This window comes from Microcebus murinus, chromosome 21 (genome assembly GCF_040939455.1).
Source record: "Microcebus murinus isolate Inina chromosome 21, M.murinus_Inina_mat1.0, whole genome shotgun sequence".
Classification (NCBI taxonomy): Eukaryota; Metazoa; Chordata; class Mammalia; order Primates; family Cheirogaleidae; genus Microcebus; species Microcebus murinus.
The window spans coordinates 21,421,875-21,439,000 of record NC_134124.1 but is presented as its reverse complement, the minus strand read 5'-3'; the positions used below and the strand labels follow the sequence as shown (position 1 = coordinate 21,439,000).

General features: G+C 42.2%; 1 protein-coding gene across 2 annotated transcripts in view; it reads right to left on the bottom strand.

Moving 5' to 3' along the window:
* SGCD (sarcoglycan delta) overlaps nt 1–17,126 on the bottom strand; it is an 870,136-nt gene that overhangs the window by 119,387 nt on the left and 733,623 nt on the right. For both annotated transcript variants that reach the window (XM_012781600.3, XM_012781599.3), the window contains one exon: nt 12,057–12,176. In XM_012781600.3, coding sequence (XP_012637054.1) covers nt 12,057–12,176 — 120 coding nt within the window. The remainder of the gene's footprint in view (nt 1–12,056; nt 12,177–17,126) is intronic.

Genomic DNA, 17,126 nt, shown 5'->3' with positions numbered 1-17,126 from the left:
ATTTCAGAAAGGAAAAGACAAAAAGAGGAAGAGATAAAGGCAAAGAGAAAGGAAGGAGGAAAGGCTGTTTATTTAGAACCTACATACAACATCTAAATGATTTGAATACTTTGACCAACTTCATGTGGCTGGTATCGTGTTTCTCCAAAAATAAGACCTACCCATAAGATAAACCCTTGCAGGATTTCTAAGCATTTGCACAATATAAGCCCTACCCCGAAAATAAGACCTAGTGATGGGCGTGGCTATGCAGCGTAGCTGCACAACCCACGCATTGTCGCAGAGCGGTAAAGAAGATGAGCAGCCCTTCTCATCTGCTCCATGAGATCTCTATTGCTCCATGAGAGATTGAGGCCAATGATTCTAAAAGAAATAGAGTTGCAAGAAATACAGGATGGAATTCGGGGTTTGGACAGTTATGATGATGTTCCAGAAGACGACGACTTAACTATATTTGAATAAGTGTAGATTGTTGTACCATACTTAAAAAAATAATATATTCCCTGAAATTAAGCCCTAAGGTGTCTTCTTGAGGAAAAATAAATGTAAGACCCTGTCTTATTTTCAGGGAAACACAGTAAGTATGACAGAAGCCAGTTTTGTTGCGTTCTGAAGCCTTCAAGTTCTTTCCCATGGCCCTGGTGGAATAGTGGTTTAGGCAAAGCAAGAGAACATGGCGTAGGGCCCTTGACTTCTGAAGATGCAACAGGGAGGGTTATCATGGCCTCATAAACCACCCTGGAGCCTTGTTCAGAGAAAGAAATGGGCTGGGTTGCTGGGGGCTGTTTGGGGAAGCTCTACTTGGTGAGCTCCTCTAAGTTCTCGTTCTGGAACACCTTCCAGGCTAGCTCTCTCTGGAGTCCATCTGTTCAAGCTATGCTGATGACTCTGATCCTTCTCCTCACTGGGCATCTCTTATGGGCATTTTTTTCTGGCATTTCCCACTGGACAGTGAACCTTTCTAAGACAGATGTCAAACCCCAAGGTCTAATACATCTAAAGCTGAATTACTGATCTCCAAACCCAAATTTGCTGTTGCTTCTATACATTTCTGTTAATGATGTCACAACTGCCTGATTGACAAGAGTTCCAACACCGGAGGTATCCCCAACTGCCCATTCTCCTGATCCTCCAAATCCAGTTATTTGCCACACTGTATTAGTTCTATCTCGAGATGGTCTTTTCCATTTGTTCTCCAGCCTCATCACAGGCATTGTAATATTCTCTTAACTTAAGTGCAAGTTCTCTCCCTCCCTCCTTTTCACTGCACTGTCAGCTGAGTTATGAAACATTCCAGTGTTCACAATCTTTCAATCCCTTCATGGAACAAATATTACTGAGCACTTACTATGCACCAGGTGTTATTGTAGACTCTGCAAAAGAAAACTTCCTGCTGCCATCAAGCTTACATTCTAATGAGGAGGCATAGGAGAAAAAACAAATATACATCATGTCCTATAATAATAACTGGCCTGAAGAAGAATGAAGCATAATGAAAACGCAGACGAGCAATCAGCAGACTTTCTGCAAATGGCCTGATAGTAAATATTTTAGGGTTTGTGGGCCATATGTTCTCTGTCTCAACTACTCAACTCTGCCACTATAGTGCAAAAGCAACCGAAGACAAACAAAGTGTGGGTTTTGTTGTTGCTACATAAATATTATATAAAAAATCACGCAGAGTTTTGGCCTCAGTTGGCCAATGGGCCATAGTGTGCCAACTCCTGATGTAGACAATGACAGTGGGAACATGCTATTTTTATAAAGTGGTCAGGGAAGGTCTCTTTGATAGGGCAATATTTGAGCCATAAAGGAAGACACTCATCAGCATTTCCTGGAAAAGAAGATTCTATGAGGATTACTATTTCTAGTAAGTAAAAATGCTAACGTATGAAAACATGTTTGGGACCAGTAGTGGGAGAGCCAGTGTGTATGGGGCTCCGTGATCAAGGGAGAGAGAACTTACAAAGTATTTTCCACTAACTCCCTTCACAATTCCTGGGTTCTGCTGTCTCATGTACAGCCATCATGATTTTCCATGATCATGCCCCTGATTACTGAAACAAATATTTGCTTTTTTTTTTTCCTGCCTAGCATCTGCTTAGCATTCCCTTTCCTGATGACAGCACCCAATTTTCCCTTGGAGAACAGCCCTATTTCACTCTCATTCTGTCCCTTGATCTAGTAGTGGGGATATGACCTAAGCCTTGCTAACCAGCATATTCTATCACCCTGGTCTCAGAGCCTAGCTCTGGGATAGGCACATGGCCCTAGGCAGTCCAGGCAGAGTAAAACCCAGGACTTTGATGGATTTGTATTAGGAAGGGAAGCACTCTCTCTGCTCACCAGCAGAGCTGAAGACAGAATACAAGATTGGAAAACAGAGCTGAGACACAGTAAGAGAAAGAGAGACTAAGTTTTGGTCTCATTATTTGAGCCACTGAATCTAGCCTGCAACCAACTACCTCTGGGCTTTTCAATCACGAGGCAGTAAATTTCCTTGCCTCTGCCTTTGAGTTGCATTTATATCACTTACAACCAAGCAAGTCCCGAATGATAAACATGTGCAATTCCATTCAAGCAAACAATCTCCCTATATCTTTTCTCTTCCCTAATCTATAGAGGATAGACTATTAAGATCACCCCCACTACTTTCACTGTAATTATCATTGGCCAGGTTGCAGTAAAGAGTTTCAACAAAAACTAATTCCAAAGGCTAAACATATCATCTGATATAGTCCTAAAAAAAAAAAAAAAAAGTTCAGCATCAGACCACATTTACATTTCTATAAATCTTATGCTAATTTAAACGGCTTTAGATTTAATTAAAAATGTTTTTCAATTGATAATAATGCAACTTAGATAATTAGCATCAAGTAGCATCTAGAGGACATACTTAAAAAAAAGAATCTACAGTATAAATAGATGTAATTAACAATTAGAATATCACTTCATAATTATGCGTTGTTTATAAATGCTATAATATCCAATTCATTGTTCAATGAAACTGGTCATTAATAAGAACCAAAGTTATGTTTTCACTGGTGTCACCATGAAGATGCCTGTTAGATGCACTGGCCTTCATGTCGCCTACTTCCTTGCTGCTATATAAAGGCCATTCCTGTCTAATAACCATGTTCTGTAATTAAAGCTCAACTATATCATGTCTCATCTTGCATATGAATTTTATGCATTTTTGGTAATTAAATGAATGGATCCTGCTGCCAACCTTAATTCTTTTGTGCCAGATCTAAATAGAGACCTTTGTAATATGGAAAAATCAAGGACATCTGTAGTATTAAAAAACATCTGTGTTCATGTGAAAAAAGGGGTAGAACCTGGTACCTGAATGAAAGGAAAAGGAAGGCCTTGAAGACTAGAATTATGGCCCCATAAGGAGAGCAGGGGTGTGGGCTCTGTATTGGCAGGGAGTTTGGTGGGGGAGACACAAGTTCAGACACAGGTAAGTGAAGAAGAGTGATGCGAAGTCCTCCATGTACAAAAGTCCAGGCGATCAGGAATCTGGAACTAGAACTGAGAGACAGTTCAGGGCAAGCACTGATTTAAGAGTCATCTGAAAAGAAGCAAATATTGAAACCAGAGAGGACATCTGTAGGGGTGGGATTTCCCAAAGAAATGTGAAAATAGAAAACTAAGGACAAAAGCTTGAGGGAGGCCACGGTATGAATCCAAGTGATTCGCCAAGTGAAAGAAGAGTTAGCGAAGGAAGTAGGGCAACTGTCAAGAGATGGAGGAGAAAGGTGAGAACAGTGAGCACCCAGCAGCCAAAAAACCAGGAAAAAATCCAGAAAACTGTTGCCTTGATCTCTTTCCTTCTCACTGTGATAGCTACAAGGAGTATGGGTAAAGAAGATACCTGTGAAAGAGGTCACAGAGCGCGGTGAAGCCTGCCTGGATTCAGGTCCAGACTGTGTTCTGTTTATTCTCTATGGAACTTTGGGCAAGTTGTCACACCATTCTGTGGCTCCATGAAGGTAATACGCCTGTGCCGTCCTCATAAACTTGTTGTGAGAGTCAAATACATTTATTCGTGGCAAGGGATTAAGTCAGCATCCTTGCAAAGAGTAAGCATGCAATGTATGTTAGCTACATTTATACTGCATCTTTTTCTAGAGCAAAATGGTAAAATCTGAGCCTGAACTCATCTGAGTGTAACCAGCAGAGCTGTGGTGAAGTCTTTTAGCTGCGATTGTCTTGAGTTAGGAATTCAAAGTTTAGCATGCATCACAAACACCTGAGGCCTTCATTAAAGACAGCTTGCTGGGCTCCACCTGAGTTTCTAATTACGTAGGCCTGGGGTAGGGCTCGAGAGTTTGCCTTTCTAACAAGTAGACAACAGCGGATGCTCCTCATCTAAGGACTACTGTCTTAATGAGTAGGAGGCAGAGACCTATAATCCTGGAAATTCAACCATGCCTTCAAGCCCTCCGTTATTTAAGTCCAATTACAGATCACAGATGATGGTGAGACCAGCCTTACCTGCACATGGGTAAGACAGGCAGTACTTCCTGGCCTGTAAAGGTGTTTTCTGGCCCTGGCTATGCCCACAAAATCCATCAGTCCAAACTTACCCCATATACAAATACTCCTATAAATTCTAAGCCAATTTCTTTTGTGAACACACGAGGACTGTGTACAATTTCAGGACATACTTGGAGGGGGGTGGTCTCCTGAAGCCCAACTGGACCAAAAGAAATCATCACCACAATGACACCAGCAAGATGACTGTCAAGAGTTGCCTGGAGCTTATATTCCCCACAAATAGAAACCAAAACAACAAACAACTAATTTTGACTTGAGTGACTGAGGAAGTACACTGGAGTGTACCAAGGGGAGAGCAAAATCCCTGTGAAGCACAGAAACCCAGGAAAGCACCATAGTGAGGGGAGTGAAGAATCCTACCTCTGCCACACTGTCTCCCCTACTGGGATCGGCCTGGACCTAGGAGGGACTTCTTTCTGCAGGGAAAAGGTAAACTGGACACCCACAGTGGTCTCCCATCACCACCGCACATGCCCACAGTCCTTGCTACAACAGAGTTCTGCAGTCCTTATAGTCTCTGAATCCAATTTGAAGAGTTACCAGGAGTTGACACAACTGCACTGCCCCAGAGTAGGAACCCGTATTATGTGCCTCCCACCCCACTGTGGCCTAAGCTGGTATAGCATAAAACCATCTTGAAACTGGATCTACTGCTGGAGTGTATCCTGCCCTGGGGTTAGTGGCCACTGCATCTCTCTACCCCTGACACCCCACTACTACATGCCACCATGCTCACATGGGTGGATACAGGACTCAAACTGTGGCTGCTCAGAGCCTGTGCTTAGTAAAAACAGCTGAAACCCTGGCATCTGAAGCCATGTGGCAACCGAACCTCTAAGAAATAGGCAAGCTTGTGTATCAGGGGAAGCTGATACACAGTTGGCTGACCCACTGCACCTGCACATACTTGGCCCAACATCCAGCCTGGTGGTGGTGCCCCTGCCAATGAAAAGCCATTAAACAAATGGCCAGCCCACAGGACCCACAGGCACCAAGGCTAATAGCCAGCCCAGTGCCTCCATCCCCAGAAAATCTGTGCCATTGCCATCACAAACTCCTGCAGCCTAGGCCACTGACATAATCACAGACATGACTGATAAGGATTACAGCTGAAGAAATCACATAGAGACTATGTTATTAAGTCCACCCAGAACCAAAGCCATACTACCCAATGCAATCTCTTTGAAAATACCAATGACATTCTGCACAGAAATACAAAAAACAATCCTAAAATCCATATGGAACCACAGAAGATCCCAAGCAGCCAAAGCAATTATGAGCAAAAAGAACAAAGCTTAAAGTGTCATACTACCTGCTTTCAAAATATACTATAAAATGATAATAATCCAAACAGCATGATACTTACATAAAAGCAGACCCACACAGACCAATGGAGTAGAATAGAAACCTCAGAAATAAATTCATACACCTGATTTTCCACAAACTTGACAACAGTGTATATCGAGGAAAAACAGTCTCTTTAGTAAATGATACTAGGAAAATTTGATAGCTATAGGCAGAAGAATGAGAGTAGACCCTTGCCTCTCACCATGTACAAAAATCACCTCAAAATGGATTTAAGAAGTAAATGTAAAACCCAAGAGGATGAAACTACTAGAAGAACACAGGGGAAATGCTTCATGACACTGCACTGCGCAAGAATTTTTAGATGAAACCTCAAAAACAGACAACAAAAGCAAAAATGGACAAATAGGATCATATATAACTAAAACACTTTTGCACAGCAAGGGAAACTATTAACAGAGTGAAGAGACAAGCTACAGAATTGGAGAAAATATTTGAAAATTACACATTCAACAAGGAGTTAATATCTAGAATATATAAGAAACTTAACAACAAAACAGACAAACAAAACAAAATACAACAAATAACCAGATTGAGAAATAGGCGTAGGTATTTCTCAAAAGAAGACATATAAATGTTCAACAGGTATATGAAAAAATGCTTAATATCACTAATCACCAGAAAAATACAAATAAAAAACAATGAGGTTCCATCTCACCTAAGTTAAAATGGTTATCATTAAAAAGGCCACACAAAACAAAACAAAAATGAAGTGTTGGCAAGGGTGGGAGAAAAAAAGAGAATGGTTAATGTTGTTGGTGGGAATGTAAATTAGTATAACCATTATGGAAAACAGTTTGGAGGTGCCTCAGATAATTTAAAATATAATCCAGCAATCCCACTACTGGGTATATACCCAAAGGAAATGAAATCAGTATGTCAAGGAGATGTCTACACTCCTGTGTTTATTGCAGCACTATTCACAATAGCCAAGACGTGGAATCAATCTAAATGCCTAACAATGAATGAATGGATGAAGGCAATGTGTTATAGCTACACAATGAAATATTATTCAGTCACAAAAAAGAATGACACCCTGTCATTTGAGATAAAATGGGGACACCTAGAGGACATGACTTAAGTGAAAATAAGCCAGACACAAAGGCAAATACTGAATGATCTCACTCATATGTGGAGTCTAAAATAAAGCTGACTTCATAGAGGTAGAAAGTATTAATGGAACAATGAGTACCAGAGACTGGGGAGGGATGAGACGGGGGAATGGGGAGAGGTTGGTCAACAAGTAGAAAGTTACAACGAGGAAGAATAAGTTCTGGTGTTCTATCATGCAGTAAAATGACAGTAAGTTATTGTATATTATAAAATAGCTAGAAGAGAAGTTTTTGAATGTTAACAAAGAAACGATAAATGCACAGGGTGTTGGATACATTAAATAGTCTGATTTAATCATTAAATAATGTATGCATGTATTGAAATATCACATTGTACCCCATAAATATGTTCAACTACCATGTGTCAATTAAATAAAAAGAATCCGTCACCAATAAAACAATAGTTGGCAGGCACTGAGTACTTCCTTGTATGTCTCACACTGTGCTATTTATTGTAAACACATTTGCCATTCAGTTATCCCAAAAAGGCTGAGAGCCAGGCACTGTTACCCTATGTCACAGAGGAGTAAGAGGACACCTAGAAAGGTGAAGTGACATAGCCAAAGTCACTGGCTGACAAGCGCTGACAAATGACAGAAACCAGGATTACAAGTCAGAGCTAAAAGTGCACGTGTGCTCTCAGTTGCTCAACTGCATGGCTCCTGCCTGCTCCTTTTTCCCCAGGCAAGATGTGCTTATATGAGAGATTAGTAAACACAGTCTACCTACATTTATTCTGTCCCTCCCACATCTTTCCCAGGGCAAAAGTAACCATTCTTTATGAAACATAGTTATGAGTCTTTTTGCCATACTATTCAAAGTACCTTGAGTGTGCTCACGGCTGTCACTGTCCTGAAAACCAAACAGATGTGTGTGGTTATCCAGAGAAGAATTCTAAAAATTGTTCTGGACATACCAGTGAAGCTACCGTATCCAAGAGGCATTTATTAAAATTTTATCTTTTTTTAGTTGGCCAATTAATTTCTTCCTATTTTTTAGTAGAGATGGGATCTCGCTCTTGCTCGGGCTGGTCTCGAACTCCTGACCTCAAGCGATCCTCCCACCTCAATTTCCCAGGGTGCTAGGATTACAGGCATGAGCCACCACGCCCGGCCAAGGCATTATCTTTTGAGGCCCCTACTGCTTGTTCCTAACTCAACTATCAACCAAAATAACTCACTTTTAATATAACATTTACTTATGTTTCTTATTATATTCACTCATCCTTCCATTCTTTATTTTGTTCCTTTCTCCTCGTTTTATGCAGATGGAAACTAAAACCTTAGAGAGAAAAATGGGCGTGAATAGGGTCGTTCAGATCCCAAGTGGTTCAGCGAGGATTCAAACCCAGCTACGCTAGACACCACCGTGAAATGAGCATCCAGATGTGAGCCTCCCAAGAGTGCGTGCGGTCTGACAACTCAAAAAGACAAACTTCTCATTAAGCGGAAAATGAAATTGCCTAAACTTCTCATTCCACACCATATGGCCCAAATCCCAGCTGACAGGAAGCTCATTCCTGAAACACACTGGGCTCGTTTCACTGAGTAGGTTGATTCGAGATCTGTGGGGTGGTCATTGACAATTTTTTTTTTTTTAAAGCACTGGTAGCAGCGGTGGTATTAATTTTGATGCTTCCTTTCTACATTTTCACATAAAAAAATCAAATGATCCTAATGATGGAGAGAGACAGATTTTATCCTACATTGTTTTTTTTTTTTCAGTGAAATATCACAGATATAATCACAAACAAGAAAAATATCCACCTGCTTCAAAGTGAACAACTACAATCATCTTCCAGCCCTTTGTCTAAGTCATCATGGCATGAGGTGGTAATAAGTTCTTAAATGATACCATCAGAGAGTTTTGTACGCTGATTAAGCCAAAGTGTTTGGACATTTAAAATTTTCCTGTATCTTTGCAAAGTCAGATTTTTAAAGCGATACAGCGACTCACCAAGCACCACGGAACTAACAGGAAGTGCCAAAGCCCTTGAACAAAATGATGTGGGTGTGAGATGCCATTGCATTTCCATCCAGGTAATTATTTTCGGGGTGGTACAGCAAAGTACTCTTGCACAAGAGGAAAGCCTGAAGTTTTTATGTCTTCTCCCCCCCCCCCCCAATCCTAGAATGAACATGGAAAATACCATTTCTGCAAATCGAGAAAAGCATAAACTGTGAGCGTTGGGAAGGGCTTACAATGAACATGTTCATGTGCAGTGAAGTATACTGGGGCTGGAGTCCACAGGCAGGGGTTTGAACACAGATCCTACCGCTTACTGGCACTTGATCTTGGAGACATTTTTCCACCTTTTCAAGGCTTAGATTTCTCATCTGAAAATGGGATTAAGCCTAGGAGGCGGCAAAATACAGAGCTTTAAGGTAAAGCTCTCTGCACTCACAATGCAGCCGGCGGCCTGTGTGATGGCTCAGCTCAGTTCTGTCATCTGTAAAATAGAGGTGACAAAAACTGTGCCCACCTCACAAGGTGTTTGTGACGTGTAAATAGAGTAATACATATAAGGCATGGTACCTAGATCATAGCAAGTAGTCAAAAGACTTTTTTACTTTTTTAAAGATTTTCACGTAAGGGGTTCTAAAGAGTAAGTTCTAAGTGGTCCCCAGAGGACATGGAGGGAAAAGAATGAAACTATATACAGCTAAGACTCCAATGTCTAACCCAGGCGTCCTCAAACTACAGCCTGCGGGCCACATGCGGGCCACCTAGCACATTTATCTTGCCCTCTAGGTGTTTTTGCCCCCACTGCCTGTCCTGCTTAGCAGTGGACTCCTCCCTGGCGCACTTGTGCACTCTCCAATGGTCTGAGGGACAGTGAACTGGCCCCATGTTTAAAAACTTTGAGGACCTCTGGTAACCTGTCCCCTTCCAAATCCTCACCTACAACACCCAGAGCAATCTTGGTCTCTTATCTATTTATATTTATTGAATTTTTTTTCTTTTTGAAACAGAGTCTTATTCTGTCACCTAGGCTAGAGTGCAGTGCCATCATTATAGCTGAGTGCAACCTCAAACTCCTTGGCTCAAGAGATCCTCCTGCCTTAGCCTCTCACAGTGCTGGGATTACAGGCATGAGCCATTTTGCCTGGCCTGGAATTTTATTTTTATTTATTTATTTATTTTTATGTTTTTTTTTTTTATTCAGCATATTATGGGGCTATAGATATTTTTAAAAGCTTTTGTCACTGGAAAATATATTATGAAAATTTCTGCCCTGGTTAACTCTCATTTTACAGATAAGAAAAGCAAAGGCTTGAAAGACAAAGGGAGTTTTCCTGGATCACGCTGTAGGTAAAGTGCTGGCCAGGGATTGGACTGCATCCTGCCTCCCCTCAGCCCCCTACAAATGGTCCCTTCTATCTCCTGACTCTGCTGAGCTGACGATTGTCAGGACACTGCTGAAGTTTTGAGACTGGGAGGTGGCATAATGGGGCCCGGAAGACTAATAGCGAAGGAAGTCAGGGCCTGATCCAGGTGGGAGAAGAAGGTGAGGGTGATGGAATGTGTGTGCATTTGTGCATGTGTGACTGTGCTGGACATTCCAGACCCACTGGATTTGAGAGGCTGGTGGAATATCCAGATGGAAAGAAAGATCTAGAACTCAGGGAACATATTAATTAATACTAGGGCTGGAGATAGAGATCTAAGAGTCATCTGGCAAGAAAATCAGACATGAAGGTGTACTGAGAGAGAGAGAGAGACAGACAGACAGACAGAAAGACAGACAGACACACACACACACCCCACCCCAGCAAGCTGACAGAGTGAGGAGGTGATGGCCAGGAGGAGGATCAGAGTCACGGAGGAGAAAGAAGATGCAGAGTACAAATAATACTGCAGAGAAAAATAATAATTTCAAAGAAAAATAACTTCATTTAAGATAACAACACTAGTACTTACTGAACACATACTATTTTAGCCAACTTATTACTTTACATAGATTATTTTATGCAATCTTTCCAGCAATCTTGGAAGATAGATACTTCTATTACCCCCATTTTATAAATAGATAAGAAAGCAGGCACAGAGAGGGTGGATGACTTGAAGGTTATGCAGCTACTAAAGGACAGAAATAGGGTTAAAATCATAGTGGGGTAATTCCAGAGCCTAAGGTTTTAACCACTATGCTACAAGGAATTTTAGGGAGCAAAAGAAGGAAGATTAATATAGTATTAGTTGCACAAGTACTAACAGCAGCAGTACCTGTTGACTGAGTACTGTTTTGCAGCAGACACTGTGATGAGCGCATATTAACATGGTCTCATTTAACCCTTGAAACAACTTGAAATCATGGATGGTCTTAGTCTTATTAAGTAGAAAAGGAAACTGGCTTGGTAATGTCAGCAACTTGTCCAAAGTCCCACGACTAGTGGGTGACAGCAGGGGCTAGAAGCCAGGTATGTATGTGAGCACGCCTCCTCATCCAAAGCTTGGTGTTGATATATGTGCCCCAAAGACTTCACAACTTGAGAAACTTTAACCAGGGCACCAGGCTTGGGGAGGTTCGGCTGCCTTGCTTTAAAAGAATCCAAGAAATTGACCTAAATCACTGTTTTAGAGACCATTTGTCTTAGTCAGTTCAGGCTGCTATACCAAAGAACCATAGACTGGGTGGCTTATGAACAACAGAAATCCATTTCTCATAGTTCCGGAGGCCGGAAGTCTGAGCTCAGGTGCCAGCCTAGCTGGGTTCCGGGGAGGGTTCTCTTCTGGGTTGCAGACTGCCAACTTCTAGTTCTGCACTCACACAGTGGACAGCGAGCTCTGGTCTCTTCAGAACCCCCTTATAAGAACACTAATTCCATTCATTAAGGCTCCAATCTCAGGACTTACTAATAGTTACCCCTCAAAAACCCCGCCTCCTGATACCACCATCTTGGAATTTAGTATGAATTTTGGGACGACACAAAGATTTGGTCCATAACACCATTTCACTTTTCCTCTAAAGTGTACATAGTAGCATCAAACCAATGAAAATGATTAAAATTTCCTTACCTAAGACTCTTAATCTTTCAGCGCCTACGACTACTTCATTGTCATCTGCAGAGAAGAGCAATTTTCCAGAAACGGTTTTTACCTCAAACTTTTTGCCATACGCCTCTACTGCTTTTGGACCTAGAAGAAAGGGGGAAGGGGTGGGGGGAGGGAGAGGGAGAGAGAATATATTAGTTTCATTGTATTTGACTCCGAGAAGCTTTTCATAGAACACACATCTGACAAGATTGTACTGGACTTTAATGTTAAGTGGATTGGTTTTCAAAAGCCGACCATGGAAATTAGTCTCATGACTTTGGCCAAGTCTTGCCAATTACTTTTAATCATATTCTCTCAGGCTATGATTTTAAAGACCATCCTGTCCTTCCTCCAAACTAATGCCTGAATGAGATTTTCCTCAGCCAACCACTGAATTACTGTCAAATAGTTGTGGATTTTTGCTGGAATGTATCAAAGCACAAGAGACTCCCCACTTCTTGAGGCAACTGTGTATCTTTGGCCATCCCTAACTGTCAGAAAGAGCTCCTTTAAATTCAGCTGAAATCTGGTTCGCTGTGTACTCTTAACCCACTGGCTGCATCTGACACCAAAAGAAATCTATTTCTTCAGCATACAGATCACTTCCTGGTAGAAATGGTTGTATTGTAATTAATTGCCTTGGAAGTTGTTGAATCTTTTATGCTACAATTTCATTCAATAAAAAAAAATATTTAGAGGATTTATTAGATGACAATAGATGATGTTTTTGAAGGTGGTGCATAAAAGGAAGGTAAGGCCCCTGATCCTGCAACACCTATATTCTGACAGAGACAGACCGACGTAAATCTAAAAATTTAGATTGATAAATAAACCAGAAAACTTCTAGAGCTTTACATACTATGGAAAAAGTAAAATAGGTTAATGAGTTAGAATTTCTAAAAGGAGAAGACATTCCAATCCAAGCTGGATCTACCAGAATACCTGGATTTCAGGTGGCTTCCAAAAGCTGGTCTGCAGGAATTCATTAGAATAACTTAGGGGTACAGTCATCCTCACTAGCCTCGCTCAGATCAGAAGAAATTGATCTCTTGGTCTAGAGATTTCTACACAAAAATTTTTGAGAGTAGAGTCCAGAAATCGTGCATTATTCCAAAACTGTCTAGGAGAGTCTGATACAGAATTTTTGTTTCCTTCTAAGTATTTTTCAAGTGAGTGCCACTTTATAATAAATAGCAATGAAAGAGTCCCCAATTTCTTCCAGCCAACGATCACTAGGAACACACCTGCAGTTGACCAAACTGGGCTTATTACTCACTGCAGTGAAAGAGAATGCACACCATAAGGTACTAGGAAGCATCTCAGTAAGAAGCTGCTAGAAAGAACTTACTTACTACAAGACCTGACCTTATGTGAGATTATTTGGGGGAAGGTTTCAGAAAACAGGGCTTTACTCTGGATTAAATACTGTCAGGAAGTGGGAGTAATTTTATGACTGGGTATCTTAATGAATCTCATCTAGAAGACAGACAGACCCGAGCAATGCTAACATGTGTATGAAAAAAGAAACAGCAGCGACTCATGTTAGCCAGGATAGAAGGCTGTTTGGTTTTTTTTATGATCTGGACAATGCTTACATTCTTGTCTGTGTTCAGACATGGTCAGAATTGTTTTTGTTTTTCTGTGTTTTGTTTTGTCTTGATCCATCACGGGCCACTGAGTGGCCTTGTCTGGTGTTGACGTTTTGTGAAAATATTTATGTTCGAGCAGGAGAACGCCAGGCCTGGCTGACAGAGCCAGCCAGCCCCTGGACATGCGGGGCAGCTTTTCTCTTATAGAGATAGAATACAAAACTATCAGATTGGGAATCAGAAGACATGAATTGCGTCCCAACTCACTCTAATTTTCTGGAAATGTGACTTTGAGTAAGTGATTTTATCCTTCTGATCCTCAGTTTCTGCATCTATAAAATTGGACCATGGTCACCCACTCTATCTACCTCATAATTGGTTGAAAGGATCAAATGATGCTGTGTTTCTAAAAGAAATCTGTGAGTGGAAAAGTGCTGTGAAAAGTAGGGGACCACTCCTGAAGTCATTTTATCACAGTCATCACCATTGCCCTTCTTGTACTACAGCAGTGACAATACATTGGAAAGAATTAGTGACGGGTGACCTATGAGTGCCCTTTCCTGGTCACATAACCACATCCACTTGGCAGACCTCATCTCGTGCCAGAACATTCACAGTAGTTGTCTGACGCATTGGAAAGTCTCCTTAATGAGCAGGAGATTGAAACGGCAGAGATGGGACAGAATTTCCAAACGCCGTGAGACCTGGATGTGATCTTTCTGCGTGTGTTCATGCTGCAGGTCAGGGGAACAAGTGACATCGAGGCTAAGGCTCTCAAAAGGACGCTGAGTGAGCCAATGGCAGATCTGGGTATGAACTCAAGCTCTCAAAATTGTTCCACAGAAGGGAAGAGAGGTCTATTTGTCTTGGAAGAAGAAGAGGGCTGGAGCCAAAACATCTGGAGCAGTTAGGAGATGAGTTCTTTGGGGAAGAAGAATAAGCAGGAGAGACAAGGGTCAGAGGGAGATTTTTTTTTGAGACAGAGTCTCACTTTGTTGCCCAGGCTACAGTGAGTGCTGTGGTGTCAGCCTAGCTCACAGCAACCTCAAACTCCTGGGCTCAAGCAACCCTCTTGCCTCAGGCTCCAAAGTAGCTGGGACTACAGGCATGTGCCATCATGCCCAGCTAATTTTTTCTATATATATTAGTTGGTCAATTAGTTTATTTTTATTTATAGTAGAGACGGGGTCTCGCTCTTGCTCAGGCTGGTTTCAAACTCCTGACCTTGAGCAATCTGCCTGCCTCGGCCTCCCAGAGTGATAGGATTACAGGTGTGAGCCACCGCGCTCGGCTCAGAGGGAGAGCTTGAAAGAGCTGTAACATCTGATGAAGGATTTGGATTAGGTTTTTCTGCGAGGTCTAAGATACAGCTGTCTTCTTGATTGCATCGATACCTTCAGTAAAGTCCAAATTATTTGTCAATACTTTAGGATTTTCACCTTTTTTGGGTGGGGAGATTGGAGATGGGGAGGTAAAGAAGTGCTAATGAATGGATGGACGGACGGCCTCAGGACAGACATAGGTGAGCACAGTGTGTCCATCTGGGATCCATTCATATGGCTGAGCTGGGGTGTGACTGGGTGGGGTGGGAGGGCAACTGCTTGGACTGTGCCTCCGGGGACCTGGACAATACCATCAGACTTGGCCCCGAGGAGTCAAGTTCACCTTCCTGTGAATATAGTGAGTTTTCTCTGAACTCTTGAACAGTACATGAGACACACAGGAGAGTGGATTAAAGAGACTACAGCAATCAGAGAACACAAAGCACAATTAAGTTATCTTCCTTTTCAGGGCTTCACAGAACACAAAACGGAATTTACCAAGGGCCAGAACCACTTGGGTATCTAAAGCTCAGTAATTGGTAGTTTTAGCCCAAATCCCATGGAGCTAAGGCTGACTCAAAGGGGCAGATGCTTGTTCTTTGTCAATTTCACCTGGGGCTGCCAAACTTCCCCGGACATGGCTGGAATCTTAAAAAGTGACTCTAGAGGCAAATGCAAATGGAGGTGGAGACAGCTCAGGAGGTCCCTTGCCGAACCCATTGTTTCTCTCTGGGATGGAAAAAGAAAATCACTATTTCTAATGTGAAACTAATCTTCGCTTAATTCCCCTCTGTGTGTGATAGTGTATGCGTAAGGTGCCTCCTTAATTAATCTCCTAAAGAGGGAGGAAAACTGGAGTCCAGCAAGATGCACCATCTGCAGTCTCCAGTCGCCATGACCTCGAATTGGGGGGCCTGGAAAGGCCTGGTGGCTACCCATCCTGGCCCCTCCCCAGCAACGTTGCTGCCAGAGCCCCTTTCCCACCCCCACACAATGTTATCCAAGGCACCCCTACCACTTTCCTACCTGCAAGTCAGGGGGTTCCCCATCTGGACCCACTTCCAAGACACTAAGTCAGCAGCCTTCTGGGTCAAATATGGCCTAATTTGAAAACTTAACTATCCCATAGAGAAAGCATTATTTGCTGTAAAAACATTACCTGAACATCTAACATTAGAATTTCTAATGGACTGTTAAGACATTCTTTAGGTAAGCAGAATTCTTGATTCCTCAGGGTGGCCTTAGTAGACCTCATTGCTTAGAAGGCAGGAGAAATTTGCTTTGCAGTAAGTACACTGTCCAGTATGACAGGCAGTAGAAGGTACTGTCTGTGCTTTCTGCCATGTGCAGAAATGTAATGTAAAAGGAAAACCCTGAAGGAAAACTTCAGGGGGTCTGTGTGTGTGTTTAGAATGATATTTTCAATACCTCTATTATCCTTTCTAGAACACATCTTGGAAGGCTCCTGTTAGCTAGCATCAGAATGGCTTTTGGTCCACCTGGTTTTCAAGTTAGCTGTCTTGTACATGACCTTCTTAGTCAGGGACAGGTGTCATCCAGCTCCCAACTTGGGGGGACAGAAAGACAAAGACTGTGGGAGGGATGAAGGCAAGAGAGAAGAGAGAGGAAAGGGAGGAGAAGGAGGAAAAAAGAAGGGTGAGAGAGGGGACGAGAGAACGAAAAAGAGGGAGAAAGGGAGGTAGGAGGAGAGAAGGGAAGGGAAACAGAGGAGGAAGAAGAGGGACAGGGAGGAAGGTGGAGGGGAAGAAGAGGAGGATAGAGGGGGGAAGGGGAGGAAAACAGTGATGGGCAGAGAGTAGAAAGAGAAGGCAGAGAGGGAGGTGGGGACGGAGAGAGGGCAGGAAGGAGGAGAAAAAGGGGGAGAGAGTGAGGGAGAGCCATGGACTCTTTTTGCTGAGTAATAGTCATTTGGGCAGTTCCAGCTTTATCAAAACAAAATCTCTCAAGTAAACCACATCTCCCAGTGCAAATAAATGGCAAATGATCAACAGGCTAAATAAGTTCCTTTTGAACGCGGGAATCTGGGAGCTGGAGGTTGGATTTATTTCCCTCCTGGAGGCAATTTTCACATACGGCGCTTAAATCATTGCTTACTGAAGCTGTTTATTTAATTATTTAGC